Below are 18,498 nucleotides of genomic sequence, written 5' to 3' on the forward strand. Positions count from 1 at the left end.
CTATACTCTTTGTACGCTTATGAGTGTGTGGCTAAATTCTGCTCTAACTAGATTTTCAAATTTGCTGACGACACCACTGTAGTAGGTTGGATCTCAAATAATGTGACGCAGTACATGAAAGAGAGAATCTGGTGAAATGGTGCGACAGCAATCTTTTCCCTCAATGTCAGAAAATGAACAAGGCACTCACTGACTTCAGGAAATGTAGTGGAGGACATTACACTGTCTACATCAATGGTGAAGTAGTGGAAATGGTTGAGAGTTCCAAATTTCTAGGTTCCGGATCACCAACAGCCTGTCCTGGTTCCTCTGTACTGATGACATAGCTTAGAGAGCCCACTAACACCTCTACTTTCTCAGGAAGCTAACAAAATCTGACATGTCTGCTGCAACTGTCACCAATTTTTACACACAATAGAGAACATCTTTTCTAGATGTATCGCAGCTTGATATGGCTCCTGCTCTGACCAAGTCTGCAAGCAACTTAATGATTGTGAACATTGCCCCCCCCACCCCCCGTCCCCCCCGTCCTCCACCACCGTTGATGCCCCCTGCCTCAGAAACGCAGACAGCATAATTAACGGCCCCATGCAGCCTGGATATACATCCTGCCGTCGGGTAAACGACACACACGTCTGAGAATACATAACGAGCGACTTGGACAGATTTTTTCGCTGCTACCATTGGACTTGAATGGACCGAACATGTATTCAACTGATCTTTTTCTGCGCCCTATCTGTGACTGTAACCACATATTCTGCAGACTCTCCTCCCCTATATACTCTGCTTTGTCTGTATAGCGTGCAAGAAACTTTTTCTTACTATCTCAATACATCTGATGATAATAAATCTACATGATTCCCTTTACCTCAAAAAATTCTAATAAATTTGTCGAACAGGATTTCCCTTCCATAAATGATTTTGACTAGCTCTAATTGAACAATGCTTTTCTAACTGTCCGAATCGTGCTGGGACCAGAGTCCTGGAGAATCGTATAACTAGGACTGTAGATAGGGCTTTAAACTATTTAGTGGGGGGGAGGGTGCAGGGGTGGGGGAAGTTACAAAATCTAAAGTCAAGGATACGTGTGCAGGTTAATGTTGAGGATGTTCTGCTAATTAAAGGAGTAGGGGGCACGAGAGAGGTTAGTAGCATTTCTACAAGATAAAGATACCAGATAAAGGCTGGTATAAAGACACTTTACCTGAATGCATGAAGCATTCGGAACAAAGTGAATGAGCGGATGGCGCAAATCAGCACAAATGGGTATGATCTAGTGGCCATTGTAGAAATGTGGTTGCAGGGTGACAGGAACTGGGAACTGAATATCCAGGGGTATCAGGCGTTTAGGGAGGATAGACAGGAGGAAAAAGGAGGTGGGGTAGCTCTGTTAATAAAGGATAATATCAGGGCGGTAGTAAGAGAAGATATAGGCTCCAAAGAGTAAAACGTGGAATCGTGGGTGGAGACAAGGAATAGTAAGGGGAGAAAGGTGCTGGTGGGTGTGGTCTATAGGCCCCCAAATAATAACTTTGAGGTGGGGCGGGTTATAAACAAGCAAATAATTGATGCTGCAGAAACGGAACGGTGATAATTATGGGGGATTTTAATCTGCACATTGATTGGTTGACCCAAGTCGGACGCGGTGGGCTTGAGGAAGTTCTTAGAATGTTGTCGGGAACAGTATGGAACGGAACCTACGAGGGAGAGAGCTATCTTAGATCTGGTACTGTGTAACGAGGCAGGTAGAATTAGGGATCTTCTGGTGAGGGATCCTCTTGGGACGAGTGATCATAGTATGGTTGAATTTCTGACGCAGGTGGAGGATGAGAAAGTAGGGTCCCAAACCTGCGTCCTCTGTTTGAACAGAGGGGAGTATAATGAGGGTGGAATTGGCGAATGTAGATTGGCGGGCGCAAATTGGTTGGTAGGACGGCTGAGGAACAGTGGAGGATTTTTAAGGAGATCTTTTTCGGTACTCAGCAGAAATATATTCCGATGGTAAAGAAGGACTGTAAGAGATAACCAGCCGTGGTTATTGAAGGAAATAAAGGAGAGTATTGAATTAAAAGCTGATGCGTTCAGAGCGGCTAAAAATAGTGGGCGATTAGAAGATTGGGAAAGATTTAAAAAACAACAAAGAATGACTAAGAAAGCGATTAAGACAGGAAAGATAGAGTATGAAGCCAAACTAGCTCTAAATATAAAAAATGATAGTAAAAGTTTTTACAAATACATAAAGAGGAGGAGACTGGTTAGAGTGAATGTTGGACCTTTGGAGGACGAGAGGGGGGATTTAGTGGTGGGTAACAAGGAAATGGCTGAGGCTTTAAATAAATTTTTTTGTGTCGGTCTTCATGGAGGAGGACGCAAATAGCTTGCCGAATATTAAAGACAGAGGGATGGTAGGAGATGAGGTCCTTAATGCAGTTACTGTCACTAGAGAGGTAGTGCTTGATAGACTAATGGGACTGAAGTCCCCGGGACCGGATGGAATGCATCCCAGGGTTCTGAAAGAAATGGCAGAGGTGATAGCAATTGCCTTAGTAATTAGTTATCAAAATTCGCTAGACTCCGGGGAAGTGCCAGAAGATTGGAAAACAGCAAATATTACGCTGCTGTTTAAAAAAGGTAGCAGACAAAAGGCAGGGAATTATAGGCCGGTTAGCTTAACGTCCGTAGTTGGAAAAATGCTAGAACATCAAAGAAGAAATAGCGAGACACCTAGAAAAGAACGGTTTGATCAAGCAGACGCAGCACGGATTCGTGAAGGGGAAGTTGTGTTTAACAAATTTATTGGATTTCTGTGAGGATGTGACTATTGCGGTGGACAGAGGGGAACTGGTGGATACAGTGTTTTTAGATTTTGAGAAGGCGTTTGATAAGGTGCCTCACAAAAGGTTGTTGCAGAAGGTTAGGGTGCACAGAGTTGGGGATAAGGTGTTAGCGTGGATTGAGGATTGGTTGTGTAACAGGAAGCAGAGAGTTGGAATCAATGGGTGCTTTTCTGGTTGGCAGTCGATGACTGGTGGAGTGCCGCAGGGATCGGTGCTGCGGCCTCAACTGTTTACCATGTACATAGACGATCTGGAGGAGGGGGCTGAGTGTAGGGTAACAAAATTTGCTGATGACAGGAAGATGAGTGGAAAAGTGAATTGCGTGGAAGAAGCAGGAAGTCTGCAGAGAGATCTGGATAGGCCGAGTGAGTGGGTGAAGACCTAGCAGATGGAGTATAACGTTAGCAAATGTGAGGTTATCCACTTTGGTAGAAATAATAGTAGGAGGGATTATTATTTAAAGGGTGAAAAGCTGTAGCATGCTACAGTGCACAGGGACCTAGGGGTCCTTGTGCATGAGTCACAAAAACCCAGTCTGCAGGTGCAGCAGATGATCAAGGCGGCGAATGGAATGTTGGCCTTTTATAGCGTGGGGAATAGAATATAAAAGCAAGGAGGTCTTGCTGCAACTTTACAGGGCACTGGTGAGGCCCAACTGGAGTACTGTGTGCAGTTTTGGTCCTTGCATTTGTGGAAGGATATATTGGCCTTGGAGGGAGTACAGAGAAAGGTCACCAGGCTGATACCAGAAATGAGGGGGTAAGCTTAGCAAGAGAGATTGAGTAGAGTGGGTCTGTACTCAGAGTTTAGAAGGCTGAGGGGGAATCTTATAGAGACTTAGAAGATAATGAAGGGGCTAGATAGGGTAGAGGTAGAGAGATTCTTCTGCTTAGAAAGGATAGTAAACTAGAGGGCACAGCCTCAAAATAATGGGGGGGGTAGTTTAGAACAGAGTTGAGGAGGAACTTTTTCACTCAAAGGGTGGTGAATCTCTAGAATTCTCTGCCCATTGAAGTGGTGGACGCTACCTCGCTGAATATATTTAAGTCATGGGTAGATAGATTTCTGATAGACAAGGGAATTAAGGGTTATGGGGAGAAAGTGGGAAAGTGGAACTGATCCACATCAGATCAGCCATGATCTTATTGAGTGGCGGGGCAGGCTCGAAGGGCGAGATGGCCTGCTCCTGCTCCTGCTCCTATTTCTTATGTTTTTATAACTGCATTGTTAAGACTTGCTTCCTTTATAGATGCTAGCATTTTCACAATGACAGGCTAGCTACCTATTTTTTCCTTGAAAAGCGCTGTAACCTTTTGCCAATTTCCAATCTGATGGGCGACGTTCTCTGACGTAGGGAATTTTGGAAAATTAGCATGAGCAGCATCTCTGCAGTTATCTCTTTTGGAATACCATCAGTAAGTCCAGCTAAATTGGACTTTGATATTCGAGGTTTAAGGTTATGACCAGAATAATAGAAACCATAATATTGTTATTTAGAACTTTGATTAACATCCCTCAAGCTGTTGATTCATCAGTGTAAATATTGTATCGGTATAAATTACTGTTCATGGGGTGGTTATGGATGCAGATCTTTTAGAAGAAAATAGACAACACCAGAAGATTATGCTTCTGATTAAGCAGTCACCTTGGAGCTATGGACTACTTTCAGTACTGAAAGTTATGCTGTTTATTTAATCAAGTGCAATTATGCAAGAAATAATTTGGGCTGTATGGTTTTACTGTGATTGCGGGCATATGGAGCAGGTTTATTTTCTGAATTTTTATTCTAGCATCTAGGGCAATGGAACATCCTGTGTTGAAGGTTGATTAATGTCTAGTTTTGAGTCTGGAAGTGAGACACCTCTTTGAAAAGCAAACCTTTGCTAGTAATGCTTGGAGCATTGTCTATATAGTGAATGAGTAATTCAGGGACACTGCACATCCACCGCTGTAGTGAGGATGGTGTTGTTTTGTTCAGTACTTCCGCAGTGGTCTAAGTCAGCCTGTCGGTTTTGCATCCATCGTATTTTGTGCTGGTGTTTTTGAGTGTCAAAAAGAATGCAATTAGTTTTATTGCATTGCATCATCATGATAAGCTTGCTACAATTTAAAACTGCCCCAAAAATTATTGGAGATAAAAGTAGGGTAGTGATGACAGTTTTCGCAACGTTTGGCTACATCTGTCTTGTAACTACAGTTAGTTATCTGGTCCGGTTTGTGTGACTTATTTTGAAAATGACTTGATTGCTTGTGGCAATGTGTTCCATGTTTAAGTTAATTGGAGCCTTCAGAATTCAGTTTAGTCAGAACTGTTCAAGTTTTGTTTTTTTAATCAAGGTATTTAAACCTTTAGTTTTGTTTTTAATATTTGTGAAGCAACTTGTAATTGCAGGTATGAAATATTACAGATAGAAACCTTTTCTTTCAGCTACGAAATGTCCCACTGTGAAATCAGCTGAGTCACAATCTTTACAAAGTGTGAGTTCGCTATCCACTGGTGTGTCCACTGCTTCACTTCTGCCTCCAGTATCGCAACATTCTGCTAGCTTGACCAGCCTGAACCAAACCATTGAATTGCCCAGCAGCTCCCTTTCACAACTTAGCAGGTATGTGTCCGATTGGTTGTTAATAGTACCTTAAACGTTCAACTCAATTAACTGGAAGGAAATGTGAGGAAGCACACCATAGAGCAGAGAACAGATTAGGGAGGGAAGACAATGTAATACTGAGTATAAAGGGGTTGAGGTTGCAATATGGAGAAAATTAAATGGGAACCTTGGCATCAATTGTGACAGAAGGGCATAAATTTGACATCATTTGGATGGAGACTGGAATACCAGCATTCCTGACTAGTGATTTCGAGAGATAGGTTGAGAATACAAGGGAGATTAGCTATAATTAAGGACATGATTAAAGTTACAAACAAAAACTAAATATTGAATTAAGCAGTTGATCTGTTATCTAATGGGATGGTCCATTGAAGGAGAGATTTACAATACTAAATATTGTGGAGCGACGCTTTAACTGTAAGGAATGTAGTCACGTAATCTTGTGTCCCTGACAGACTGGGATAGGATTGTTTATGGTCAAATTGGTAGGGAGTTTGGAATGGAGGAGTTGAAGGAGAATTCTTTTGTTACGTACCCAATAAGGAAGGATGCAATGCAAGTTGGGGAATCTTTGGGGCATATCATCCTAATGTAGGAAGTCTTGGGATGCAGTAATAGTGTCCCTACCTCAGGACTACAATCTCCAGGTTCAGGTCCAACGCCAGGGATTTGACTATGGAAGGAGTGTTCATAATATGGTTCAGTGAGCTGATGATCAGCTATGGAGTCTTTCCACCATTTGGTTACTATTCCCTAAAGGGAAAAGTGTGTGAAGATGTGCTTAAAAAAATCCAAATGTTCACATTGAAAATGGATTTAAAAAAGGATCAAAGATGAAGGTATTGGACTGTATCTTCGCTAATTTTAATAGGATGATGTGACTTTACTACAGATTAATTGAACCAAAAAAGCAAGGTATATGATGAAAAATAAAGTCAAAATTAATTAGATTTAAACTAGGTAAAAGCACATCAACAGTGAGTGGGTTCAATAGAGTGATATTGATTAAAGCAGTTCAGTGATTCTAAAAAGATTTTAAACACTTGCCTGGGAGCAATAAAAAGAGCAGAAATGTTGTGAAAGTAAGACTAAGTATGAAACAAGGCCAATGAATTCGTATAAAACTGAGGGGTTTGTAAGCATAGAAATGAAAAAACGGTTAAGGATGTAAGACCATATTGTAATTGAATGAGAATGAATAGGACCAGCATCTGAGAGTGACAGCTACACAAATTTCAAAAGAAAACTGTGTTAAAAGTTAATTAGACTTGCAGAGAAATTAGCAGGCCTATTTGGAATGCATCCTAGAATGATATTGGAGGTTAGATTTGATGCCACCTAATAATTTTCCAAATTCTGAGGGGAGAATAAAAGTGGTTTGGCATGTTAGAAAATATGTACGCTTTCAACAGGATAAGACAAATTAAAAGCGAATTGGTCTTAATTGTGGGTGAACTGCAAGTTCATAGATGAAGACTTCGAAAAGAGTATAACACCATAATAGAATGCCTGAATATGCAAGTAGTGTTGTACTCAACTAACTTAATTGAATATGGTAGTGATGCATGTATTCAAGAACCAGCTTGTCAAGTGCCACTTAAATCATCTGAAATTTAGCAAGAATCTCACCACGAATGGAGAACTAGGCAAATGTAAAGTACCAGAATTTTGGTTTCCAGTTGTCTGCAGTTGTTTGCTTTCCTATTGCATCAATCACTTCAATATATTTTGTTTGAAGAGTGCCATACATGCACTGATGTTCTATCTGTTCCTGTTCTGCAGTGCATTGAGAATAAAGTTTTATTTTTTCCACATTACTAATTTCCCTGGATGTAAAACCAAATGTAAAAATTGATCATTTTCGGGAGGATTTTTAAATTTTTGATAACTTAAGAGGAAGTGTTTGCAGCCTGAATTTGTCATGACTCTTATCCGTTGGTCTAACATTTGCCATTGTGAATAGCGTTCAAGTGTGAAATGTTGCTGTACAATGTTGATTCATTGTCACTCCCGAACAGTGAGAAATGGTTTTGCACTTGATGTGCAGAGTGTATGTTCTCTCCAAGTCTACGTGCTGTCTCTTGTTGATTGGGAGAGAATGTTGAACAGTGGCTCAATGCTTTTCTGCAGAATAAGAAAACTGATGCATTAGTATGCACCACATTATTTATCCAAGTAGCTGATTGGATGCCAGTTTTGAGATTTTGATCGTGCTTTGGCCAGTGACTTATTGGGGATATGCCGCAAGTAAGGCAACATGCCATGTGGGACTCAACAACAATGTTCTGTTCCCTGATTATTGAACCTCTTTGGCTGCATTTCTACTTTGTGCTCTGTTTGAATTCCTTGCCCATTGGTGCCATGGTGTAGATTGCAGTCCTTAGATGTCTTCATTCTCAGCAGTCTCCCATGATGAATGTTGGCTCAGTGTGACACTTCCCAAGACTGGTACTACTTGTCTCTTTATACTATCGCATGACCACTCGTTTACTATTCTGAGCACTTGCTGTGGCATCTTCAGTGTTTGAAGCTTTTGTGGCACTACAACACTGCAACTAAATCATATATAATTCAATTTAGCCTAACTATTGTTTTCTTAACAATTTTTTACGCAGTTCTTTGCCAAACCATCAAAGCAACAGCCTCCCTTCTGCTACTTCTCTAACTGCAAGCTCATCACATGCAGTAAGTATGTTAATGTCTTCAAGTTGAGCTATTGTTATCTTATTTTCCCAACTACTTAAAAAGAATTCTGCTAAAGAATAATCTACCTTAATTTCAGTGATTATCAAAATCCTGTGGCGTTTGTATCCAGTAAACTGTGTAAAATGGCTACAATCTAACATCCGTTTAGAGCTCTTTCATTTTGACTTTGCTTATGAGGTTCAAGAATAGCAATTTGTTTGAGGTGCTTTTACTGTCAAAGAATCAGGAGGAGGTGAAGGTTTCAGCTGGCAGCTAGGACATAATGATAGTGACGAAGTAATTAAACAGATTGACAGCTGCAGAATGAGCCAGTCCGAGGAGAAGCAGTGCAGAATAATCACAGATAAAGTGACAGAGGGGAGTCAACAGGATGTGGACATGGGGCAAGCCTGTGGGAGAGCTATGTTGAAAACCAGTGGGTAAAAGCAGTGGCAGGGTGTCTGCACTAGTCTGAGACTGACCCTGAGGGAAGACCATGTTAGAGATCACGTAAGAGCAGAGTCAGAGTTCTATGAACAGATCAACCAAGAACAAAATGAGACATCATAAGACAACTGATGACTATTCAGAGCCCTGAAGTGAGGAGTGGGTAGCTGAAGGAGTTCTGTGACAGAGCAAAAGGAGCAACTGTTTTCAAAAAAAAGCACGAGGGCTAAGAATAATAGGTGAATTAATAAGAGTATTAAGCAGTTCTAGAGGAATTAAGTTGTTGGTTTTAAAAGGTGCTAAGAGTGAATAAATATTTTGTATCTTGGACAGCTGAGATTTACAATTCATCCACCATATGCGAGCTTCAGGACCTATACCTCTAGAAATGATGTTTGTAGGAAGTGTCTTCTACTTGAGCTGGGGTTCAGGATTCTGAGCTTAAGGGGCAGCTGGAGTCACTGCAGAGCAACAGGGAGGATAAGAACTTAGTATATCACATATTCCAGAAGGTGGTCATCTCACAGGTATTAAGAGTTCAGGGTAGTGGATGGGTGGTATCTGGAAAAGTAACAGATAAACAGGAGGTGACACTGAAACCACTATTCAAAATTGGAAACCACTGGGAAAGAAGCCACCTTGAAGTAAAGTCCAGACCATAGTGCAAATAAGTAAGGCGCAAACCCAGAAAGAACAGCAGTGTGGGATAGAAATGCAGCTCTTTGAGGTATTTCTATAATTATCATGAGTTTAATACAGTATGTTGTCTTCCTGGTGCCAGGGTCAAGGACATCACAGGGAAAGTGTAGAATATCCTGTTGAATGAACAGTGAACCAGAAGTTGTGGTACACATTGGTATACAGGTCAGAGTTGCAGAAGCTAGGGACAAAACTTAAAAGTAGACTTAAAAAATAGTGGCCTCTCTGGATTACTCTCGGTGTCTTGTGACAACAAGAGTAAATGAGAAGATAAAGAGGATCAATGCTGAATTGAGACATCATGCAGAAGGAAAGGCTTTAGAATCATGGGATATTGGGATCAATTCTGGAAGAAGCACCCATTGAACAGGAATGTATTGCATTTAAATAGGACTCTGTCCTTGTAGGGTGGTCCGCCAGTGTGGGTGGGGAGAGTTTAAGCTAAATTGGCAGGAGGGTGGGCAACAACACATAGAAGTAGAAAATAGGAATAATGTGCACAAAATAGAACTTGATAGCAGAGGAAGTCAACTCAAACGAGATGGGGGGAGGCACACAGGAATTACGAAAAGTACAAAGACAGGTTTAGAAAGCATATATGTGACTGCACAAAACATGATGAAAAGGTTGAGTTGCAAGTACAAATGGTCTGTGGGGAAATATTATGCATTGGCCACAGCAGAAACCTGACTTAAATGTTGAGAACTGAATATTCAAGGATATCAAATGTCCAGAAAAGATGAGGATGGGAAAAGGTGATGTGATGGCAGTATTGATTGGAGAGAATGTTCGACTGCTGGAAAGAGATGGTACTCTTGAGGCATGTGCAGAAGTTCATTTGGTTAGAGTTGGGAACAAAAAAAGTAAGATCGTCCTCCTGAGAGAGTATTCTATTAGCCTCCAAATAGTAAGAGGAGCAAATCTACAGTGAAATCAGCTGTACAAAAACCATAGATTGGAGATATTGGGACATTCAGTATTTCAATGGATAAAATTGGAGCAAAAGGTTAGCAGGAGGAGGAGTTCCTGAAATGTGTTCAGGAAAACTTTCTTCATCAGTATCATCTCGGTCCAGTTAGAGAGGAGGCTAAGTGGACCAAGAGTCTGTGGGGGAATATGTGTGCTATAATGTCATAAGGTTCAGATTAGTAATGGAACAATTGGAAGTATTACTTCTAAATTGGAAGAGGATTAACTTCAATGGAATGATGGAGGATCAAGCCAGAGCACAATGGTAACCAAATAATAGATGCTCTTTAATGCATTCCAGCAAGGCAAAATAATAGGGGAACAAAATGCTGGGCTCATTGGACAATAAGGGAGGTGGACATTAAAAGGTTGTATGATGCATGCAAATTGTTCACTTCCCTTGAGATGCATTTGGTCTGTTTCCTGCTTGGAAGAAAATAGATGACTGGAAAAGAGAGAATGGAATAGCAGTTAGTATTAATTGGAATCCTGAAATCATCTAATGCTGGATACATCATAAGAGGTAGGGTGACTCCAATTAGGTACAAAGGCTGATGTATACCAAGAGGTGCAAGGCTGGAATACTTAATGAGTACTTTGTATTCTTTCTAAGGAATAAGATGCTGACAAAATATCTGTAAAAACAGAGATGGTAAAGGTAATGGAGTGTAAAATTAATGAGCAAGATGTACTGGGAACATTGACAATGCTTAGAGTGGAAAGGGTGCCTGGCCTTTGATTCCAAGGTTACTAACAAAGCAGCATTGCAGAAATTGGAAGGGCTTGCTTAACTTTTCCAACTGTTCCTAGAATCAAAGGAGGTGGCAGAGGATTTGAGGATGGCACATGTGACACTTTTAGCGTAGAGACATTCCAAGTAACTGCAGGCTAATCAATTTAACATCAGTAATGATTCAGGTTTTAGAATCAGGAAAAGGTAAACAGATATTAGTTGATATTTAAGGAGTGCCAGCATGTATTTGAAAAGACAGGTCTTGACCAATCCAGGAGGAACATAAGAACATAAGAAATAGGAGCAGGAGTAGGCCATCTAGCCCTTCGAGCCTGCCCCGCCATTCAATAAGATCATGGCTGATCTGTCGTGGCTCAGTTCCACTTTCCTGCCCTCTCCCCATAACCCTTAATCCCCTCTCTTATCAAAAACCCATCAACCCGCTTCTTAAAAATATTTAGCGAGGCAGCCTCCACCACTTCAACGGGCAGAGAATTCCAGAGATTCACCACCCTTTGAGTGAAGAAGTTCCTCCTCAACTCCGTTCTAAACCGCCCCCCCTTTATCTTAAGGCTGTGCCCCCTAGTCCTGCTGTCTTTTTTGAGCGGGAAGAGTCTCTCCACCTCTATCCTATCCATCCCATTCATCATCTTATACGTCTCAATGAGATCTCCCCTCATTCTTCTGAACTCTAACGAGTACAAGCCTAGTTTATTCAGCCTCTCCTCATAGCTCAACCCCCTCAACTCTGGCATTAGCCTAGTAAACCTCCTCTGCACTCCCTCCAAGGCCAAAATATCTTTGCGCAGGTGCGGCGCCCAAAACTGCACACAGTACTCCAGCTGCGGCCTCACCAATGCCCTATACAGCTGCAGCAAGACCTCCCTACTTTTATATTCAATCCCCCTCGCTATGAAGGCCAGCATCCCATTCGCCTTCCTGACCACCTGCTGCACCTGCAAGCTGGGTTTTTGCGACTCATGCACAAGGACCCCGAGGTCCCTCTGCACCGTCGCCTGCTGCAGTTTTTCGCCACGTAAGTAATAGTTCTTCCTACCATTATTCCTACCAAAGTGGACCACCTCACACTTGCCAACATTAAATTCCATTTGCCATTTCCTGGCCCATTCGCCCAGCCTATCTAGATCCTTCTGCAGACTCTCCACACCCTCCGCACAATTTGCCGTTCCCCCAGTCTTGGTGTCATCAGCAAATTTCGACATCCTACACTCGGTTCCCTCCTCCAGATCATCTATATAAATGGTAAAAAGCTGAGGCCCCAGCACCGACCCCTGGGGTACTCCACTAGTCACCATCCGCCAATCCGAATAGCACCCGTTGACCCCCACTCTCTGCCTCCTATTTGACAACCAATCCTCTATCCACGCTAACACCCTACCCCCAACTCCATGTCCCTCGACCTTCTGCAATAACCTCTTGTGAGGTACTTTGTCAAACGCCTTCTGAAAATCTAGAAAGACCACATCCACCGGCTCTCCTCTATCCACCGCCCTAGACACATCCTCATAGAACTCCAGTAAATTTGTCAGACACGACTTCCCTTCAGTGAAACCGTGCTGCGTCTGCTCTATCAAACAATTCCCTTGAAGATGCCTCGCAATTTCCTCCTTAATGACGGATTCTAATATTTTACCTACCACAGACGTTAAACTAACCGGCCTATAATTCCCCGCCTTTTGCCTGGCACCCTTCTTAAACAACGGCGTAACATTAGCCGTTTTCCAATCTTCCGGCACTTCCCTGGAATCCAGCGACGTCTGGAAAATAACCACCAAGGCATCCACTATCACCTCCGCCATTTCTTTCAGAACCCTCGGATGCATTCCATCCGGTCCTGGGGACTTGTCCACAATCAGCCCCCCCCGAGTCTGTCGAGCACCGCCTCTCTAGTAACAGTAATGTCATTAAGACCCTTCAGTCCTACCACCTTTCCATCGCTAACACCCGGCAAACTATTCACGTCCTCCTCCGTGAAGACAGAAACAAAAAAGTTATTCAATACCTTAGCCATATCCCCATCCCCTACCACTAGGTCCCCTTTCTTGTCCTCTAAAGGACCAACGTTCACCCTTGCCAGCCTCTTCCTTTTTATATATTTATAAAAACTCTTGCTATCCTTTTTTATATTAAGCGCTAGCCCGGCTTCATAGTTTCTCCTACCCTTCTTTATCAACTTCTTTGTCAATCTTTGTTGACATGTAAACCTCTCCCAATCCTCTTCTTGCCCACTACTCTTAGCTACTCTTAATTCCTCCGCTTTTAATTTAACACTTTCCTTCACCTCCTTCGTTATCCACGGCTTATTACCTCTCCTCCTACTATCCTTTTTGACCATCGGAATAAATTTCCGCTGAGCACCAAGAAAGATCTCCTTAAAGATCCTCCACTGCTCCTCAGCAGACCCTCCCTCCAACGCGCTCCCCCAGTCCACATTCGCCAATTCTTCTCTCATCCTACCGTACTCCCCTCTATTCAAACAAAGTACACGTGTCTGGGAACCCACTTTCTCCTCCTCCATCTGCACCAGAAACTCCACCATACAATGATCACTCTCCCCAAGAGGATCCTTCACCGCAAGGTCCCTAATTCTACCCGCCTCATTACGTAGCACCAGATCCAAGATAGCTCGCTCCCTCGTCGGCTCCAACACACACTGTTCCAGGAAACTATCCCGGCAGCATTCCAAGAACTCCTCCTCGAGCCCACTGTGTCCAACATGGGCCGACCAATCAATATGCAGATTGAAATCCCCCATAACTACGGCCGTCCCATTCCTGCACGCCGCACTTATTTGCACGTTAACAGCCCGCCCCACCTCCAGATCATTATTCGGGGGCCTATAGACGACACCCACCAGCGTCTTCCTCCCTTTGCTGTTCCTAATCTCCACCCACAACGCTTCCACGTTCTGCTCCTTGGCTCCAATATCATCCCTTGCTACCACCTTGATGCTATCCTTAATCAGCAGAGCTACGCCACCCCCACCCCCCCCCCCCCCCCATTTCCCTCCTGCCTATCCTTCCTAAACACTTGATAGCCCTGTACATTCAGCTCCCAGTCCCTGTCACCGTGCAGCCACGTCTCTGTAATGGCCACCAGATCGTACCCATTTGTGTCAATCTGCGCCACCAGCTCATCCACTTTATTCCGAATGCTTCGTGCATTCAGATAAAGCGCTTTCATCCCAGCCTTCACCTGGACCCTATTTGCCGTAACGCCACCAACCATACTCACGCCCCCTACTCCCTCTATTATTGGGACATCCTCAGCCTCTTCCCTTACCTGTACCCTCTCCTTAACTTTAGACCTCGTAACGTCACCTACCCTCGCACCCTCCCCCCCACTAATTAGTTTAAAGCCCTGTCTACAGTCCTCTTTACTCGATTCGCCAGCACTCTGGTCCCAGCACGGTTCAGACCAACCCCATCCCGCCCGAACAGGTCCCACCTACCCCAATACTGGTGCCAATGCCCCATAAATTCAAACCCATTCCTCCCACACCAATCCCTGAGCCACCCATTCACTTCCTTAATCCTGTCAACCTTACGCCTGTCTGCACTCGGTTCAGGCAGTAGCCCAGAGATAACCACCTTGTCGGTTCTACTTTTTAATTCCATTCCCAGCTTTTCATACTCCCTCCCCAGATCCTCAGTCCGCATTTTGCTTACGTCGCCGGCACCCACATGAACCACAACGACCGGATTCTCACCCTCCCACTCCAGGTTCCTCTGCAGCCCAGCTGCGACATCCTGTACCTGAGCACCAGGCAGACAACACACCCTTCTGTGCACTTTGTCATTGTGACAAAGGACAGTGTCAATACCCTTCACCCCACTATCCCCAATTACAACTACGTTCCTTTTCCCCTTCTCTTTGCCTATGTCCTGCTGCATCACTGTACCGTGTGCAGTTTGCTCACCAACCTCACCTGCCTTGTCCTCTTCCAGACTGGAAGCAAGAACCTCAAACCTGTTATGCAGATTAAGAGGCTGAGGCCTCCGCTCCCCACCCTCCTTCCTCCTCTCCCCACTCTCCTTCCTCCGCTCCTCACCCCCCTTCCTCCTCCCAGCAGCCCCCTCCTGCCCCTGACCCTTAGAGTTAGCCCGTCTAGGGGGGGTGGATGTCACTTGCACCCCATTGACAATGGCACCCTCTCTCCCCCTGATGAGCCTCAGTGTCTGTAGCTCAGAGGCCAGCTCATCTACCTTGAGCTGGAGCTCCTCCAGCAACCTGCACTTACTGCAGACATGGTCACTGGGATGGACCCTGGGGTCCGCCAGTTCCCACATCATACAGAAACCACACATCACATGCCCCTCCATTATTCCCTGTAGTAGTTGTGAAAAAAAAATTTTTTATTCCCTGTTTTTTCAAACGAACTCACCTGGCCTTTTTTCTCCTAAGCCCTTTTTGATATTAAGCCCTAATAGCTCACTCTACTTCCCTCTCACTCCGCTGCCCGCTGTCTACACCAGGCCTTCTTTTAAACCTGGCGCTGATTTAAAGCTGTTGGCCCACAACTCCCTTCTAACCACTCCCTCAGAATTCTTAAAGCAGTAAATACAATAAATAAATGCTTTAAACAGTTCTACAAAGAACAAAGTGCTTTAAACTTATTTTAAACAGGTTTTTAACAGGTAAAATCTTAGCTCTCTCTCTGCTCCAGACAAAGCAGAAACCGTAAGTCAGTTAGACTAATGTCTGTTATAGGGGATGTTAGAATCTATTATTGAGGTAATGCTAGGTCACTTAGAAAATCATAATGCAATCAGGCAGATCAGCTTGGTTTTGTGATATGAAAATGGTGTTTGATTAATTCATGAGAGTTCTTTTGGAGAAATAAAATGTAGTATGTATAAGGGGAAACGTGTAGATGTGGTGTACTTGGATTTCCAAAGGGCATTTGACCAGGTATCACACCAAAGGTTACGTTACAAGATGAGTTCGCGGTGTAGGGGGTAACATTAGCATGCATAGAGAATTGATTTCGCTAACAGGAATCAAAATAAAGATCAGTGGGTTGTTTTGGGTTAGCAAGTGTTACTAATAGAATATCACAGAACAGTGCTGGGCCTCTAACTATTTAGCCTCTTGAAGGAATCAAATGTATTATCCTGAAACTTGCTGAGGACACATGTAGGAAAGCAAGTTGTCAAGAGAACATTGGCTGGGCAGAAGTTTGGCAGATTGAGTTTGACATGGGAAAATGTGAACTTGTTTAATTTGGAGTGAAGAATAGCAAAGTAGTATTTTTAAATGGAGCAAGACTGCAGAACAGCAAGATCTGGGTTCCCTGATACATGAATCAAAGTTTGTATGAAGGTGCAGGAAGTGATCCTCAAGTTCAATGTTAGCACGACTGCCTTTTTTAAAATGTATACCAATGACTTGGATGTTAGAATTTAAGATTTGAAAATGATACCAAACTTGGAGGGCCAAAAGGTGAGGATGATGCCAAATTGATTGTGACAGGGTATAAGCTGGATGGGCAGACATATGACAGATCAAACTTAATGAAGTATGAGATAATGCATTTTGGTGGAAGGGATAGGGAAAGACAATATAGACTTGATAAATATTCTAAAGAGCCATGATGTGAACGTTGCTGGTGTTGGACTAGAGTAAGCACAGTAACAAGTCTCACAACTCCACGTTAAAGTCCAACAGGTTTATTTGGTAGCACAAGCCACAAGCTTTCGGAATGCTGCCGCTTCATCAGGTGAGTGGGAGTTCTGTTCACAAACAGGGCATATAAAGACACAAACTCAATTTAGAAAATAATGGTTGGAATGCGAGTCTTTACAGCTAATCAAGTCTTAGAGGTACAAACAGTGTGAGTGGAAAGAGAACCAAGCACAAGTTAAGGAGATGTCTGTTGTCTCCAGCCAGGACAGTTAGTGAGATTTTGCAAGCCCAGGCAAGTCGTGGAGGTTACAGATAGTGTGACATGAACCCAAGATCCTGGTTGAGGCCGTCCTCGTGTGTGGAATATGGCTATCAGTCTCCGCTCAGTGACTGCGCTGTCGTATGTCATGAAGGCTGCCTTGGAGAATGCTTACCTGAAGATCAGGCGCTGAATGCCCGTGACTGCTGAAGTGTTTCCCAACAGGAAGAGAACACACTTGCCTGGTGATTGTCGAGCGGTGTTCGTTCATCCTTTGTCGTAGCGTCTGCATGGTCTCCCCAATGTACCATATCTTGGGGTATCTTTTCCTGCAGCGTATCGCAGACAACGTTAGCCGAGTTGCAAGTGTATATACCGTGTACCTGGTGAATGGTGTTCTCATGTGAGATGATGGCATCCATGTCGATCCAGCAATTTGTCGGAAATAATAAGGCCAACACACCCGGCCGCTTCATCGTATCAGGCAGTGGAATCCTGTGTGAGAACCTCTCCGGCTACGTCAAGGGCATCCTGAAACCCATTGCACCAAACCCATTGCTTTTGTTGCAACACTACGGACTTCCCACAGAAACTCAGCCTCCCAGGTGCCAGGGTCCGTGATGTCTCTGAAGTTGTGGTTCACGTAGGCACTCATGACATAGGTAGGAAAAGGGATGGGGATGTAAGGCAGAAATTCAGGGAGTTATGGTGGAAGCTTAGGGCTAAAACGAACAGTTGTTGTCTCTGGATTGTTACCTGTGCTGCGGGATAGCATAGAATAGAGAGAGAGAACATTTGAACTCGTGGCTAAAGGGATGGTGCAGGAGGGAGGGTTTCAGATACTTGGACAAATGAGGCTCATTCTGGGGTAGGTGGGACCTCTACAAAAGGGATGGTCTGCATCTGAACCAGAGGGGTACCAATATCTTGGGGGGGAAAATTTGCCAGTGCTATTCGGGGGGGGGTTTAAACTGATTCAGAGGGGGATGGGAACCTGAATTGTAGCTCGAGCGTACAGGAGGATGAGAATAGGGAGGTCATGGATAAGGTTTCTAGGTCACAGCAGAGTATTGGCAGGCAGGAGGGTGGTTTGAAGTGTGTATACTTTAATGCGAGGAGCATACGCAATAAGGTGGATGAACTTGCAGCCTGGATTGGTGCCTGGGACTTCGATGTTGTGGCCATTTCAGAGACATAGATAGAGCAGGGACAGGAATGGTTGTTGCAGGTTCCGGGGTTCAGATGTTTCAGTCAGAGCAGAGAAGGTGATAGAAGAGGGGGAGGCGTGGCATTGTTAGTCAAGGACTGTATTACGGTGGCAGAAAGGACGTTTGATGTGGACCTGTTTATTGAGGTAGTATGGGCTGAGATTAGAAACAAGAAAGGAGAGGTCACCCTGCTGGGAGTTTTTTGTAGGCCTCCAAAATGTTCCAGAGATGTAGAGGAAAGGATTGCAAAGATGATCCTGGACAGGTGCGAAAGTAACAATGTAATTGTTATGGGGGACTTTAACTTTACAAATATCGATTGGAAAAGCTATAGTTCAAGCACATTAGAGGGGTCAGTTTTTGTCCAATGTGTGCAGGAAGGTTTCCTGACACAGTATGTAGATAG

General features: G+C 43.7%; 1 protein-coding gene across 1 annotated transcript in view; it reads left to right on the top strand.

Moving 5' to 3' along the window:
- The window catches only part of ubap2a (ubiquitin associated protein 2a), a 144,298-nt gene that overhangs the window by 93,101 nt on the left and 32,699 nt on the right, over positions 1-18,498 (top strand). The window contains exons 17-18 of the mRNA XM_080213840.1: positions 5,266-5,443; positions 8,062-8,131. Coding sequence (XP_080069966.1) covers positions 5,266-5,443; positions 8,062-8,131 — 248 coding nt within the window. The remainder of the gene's footprint in view (positions 1-5,265; positions 5,444-8,061; positions 8,132-18,498) is intronic.

The sequence above is a fragment of the Carcharhinus amblyrhynchos genome, chromosome 1 (assembly GCF_965287045.1).
Source record: "Carcharhinus amblyrhynchos chromosome 1, sCarAmb.v2.hapA, whole genome shotgun sequence".
NCBI classification, from domain to species: domain Eukaryota; kingdom Metazoa; phylum Chordata; class Chondrichthyes; order Carcharhiniformes; family Carcharhinidae; genus Carcharhinus; species Carcharhinus amblyrhynchos.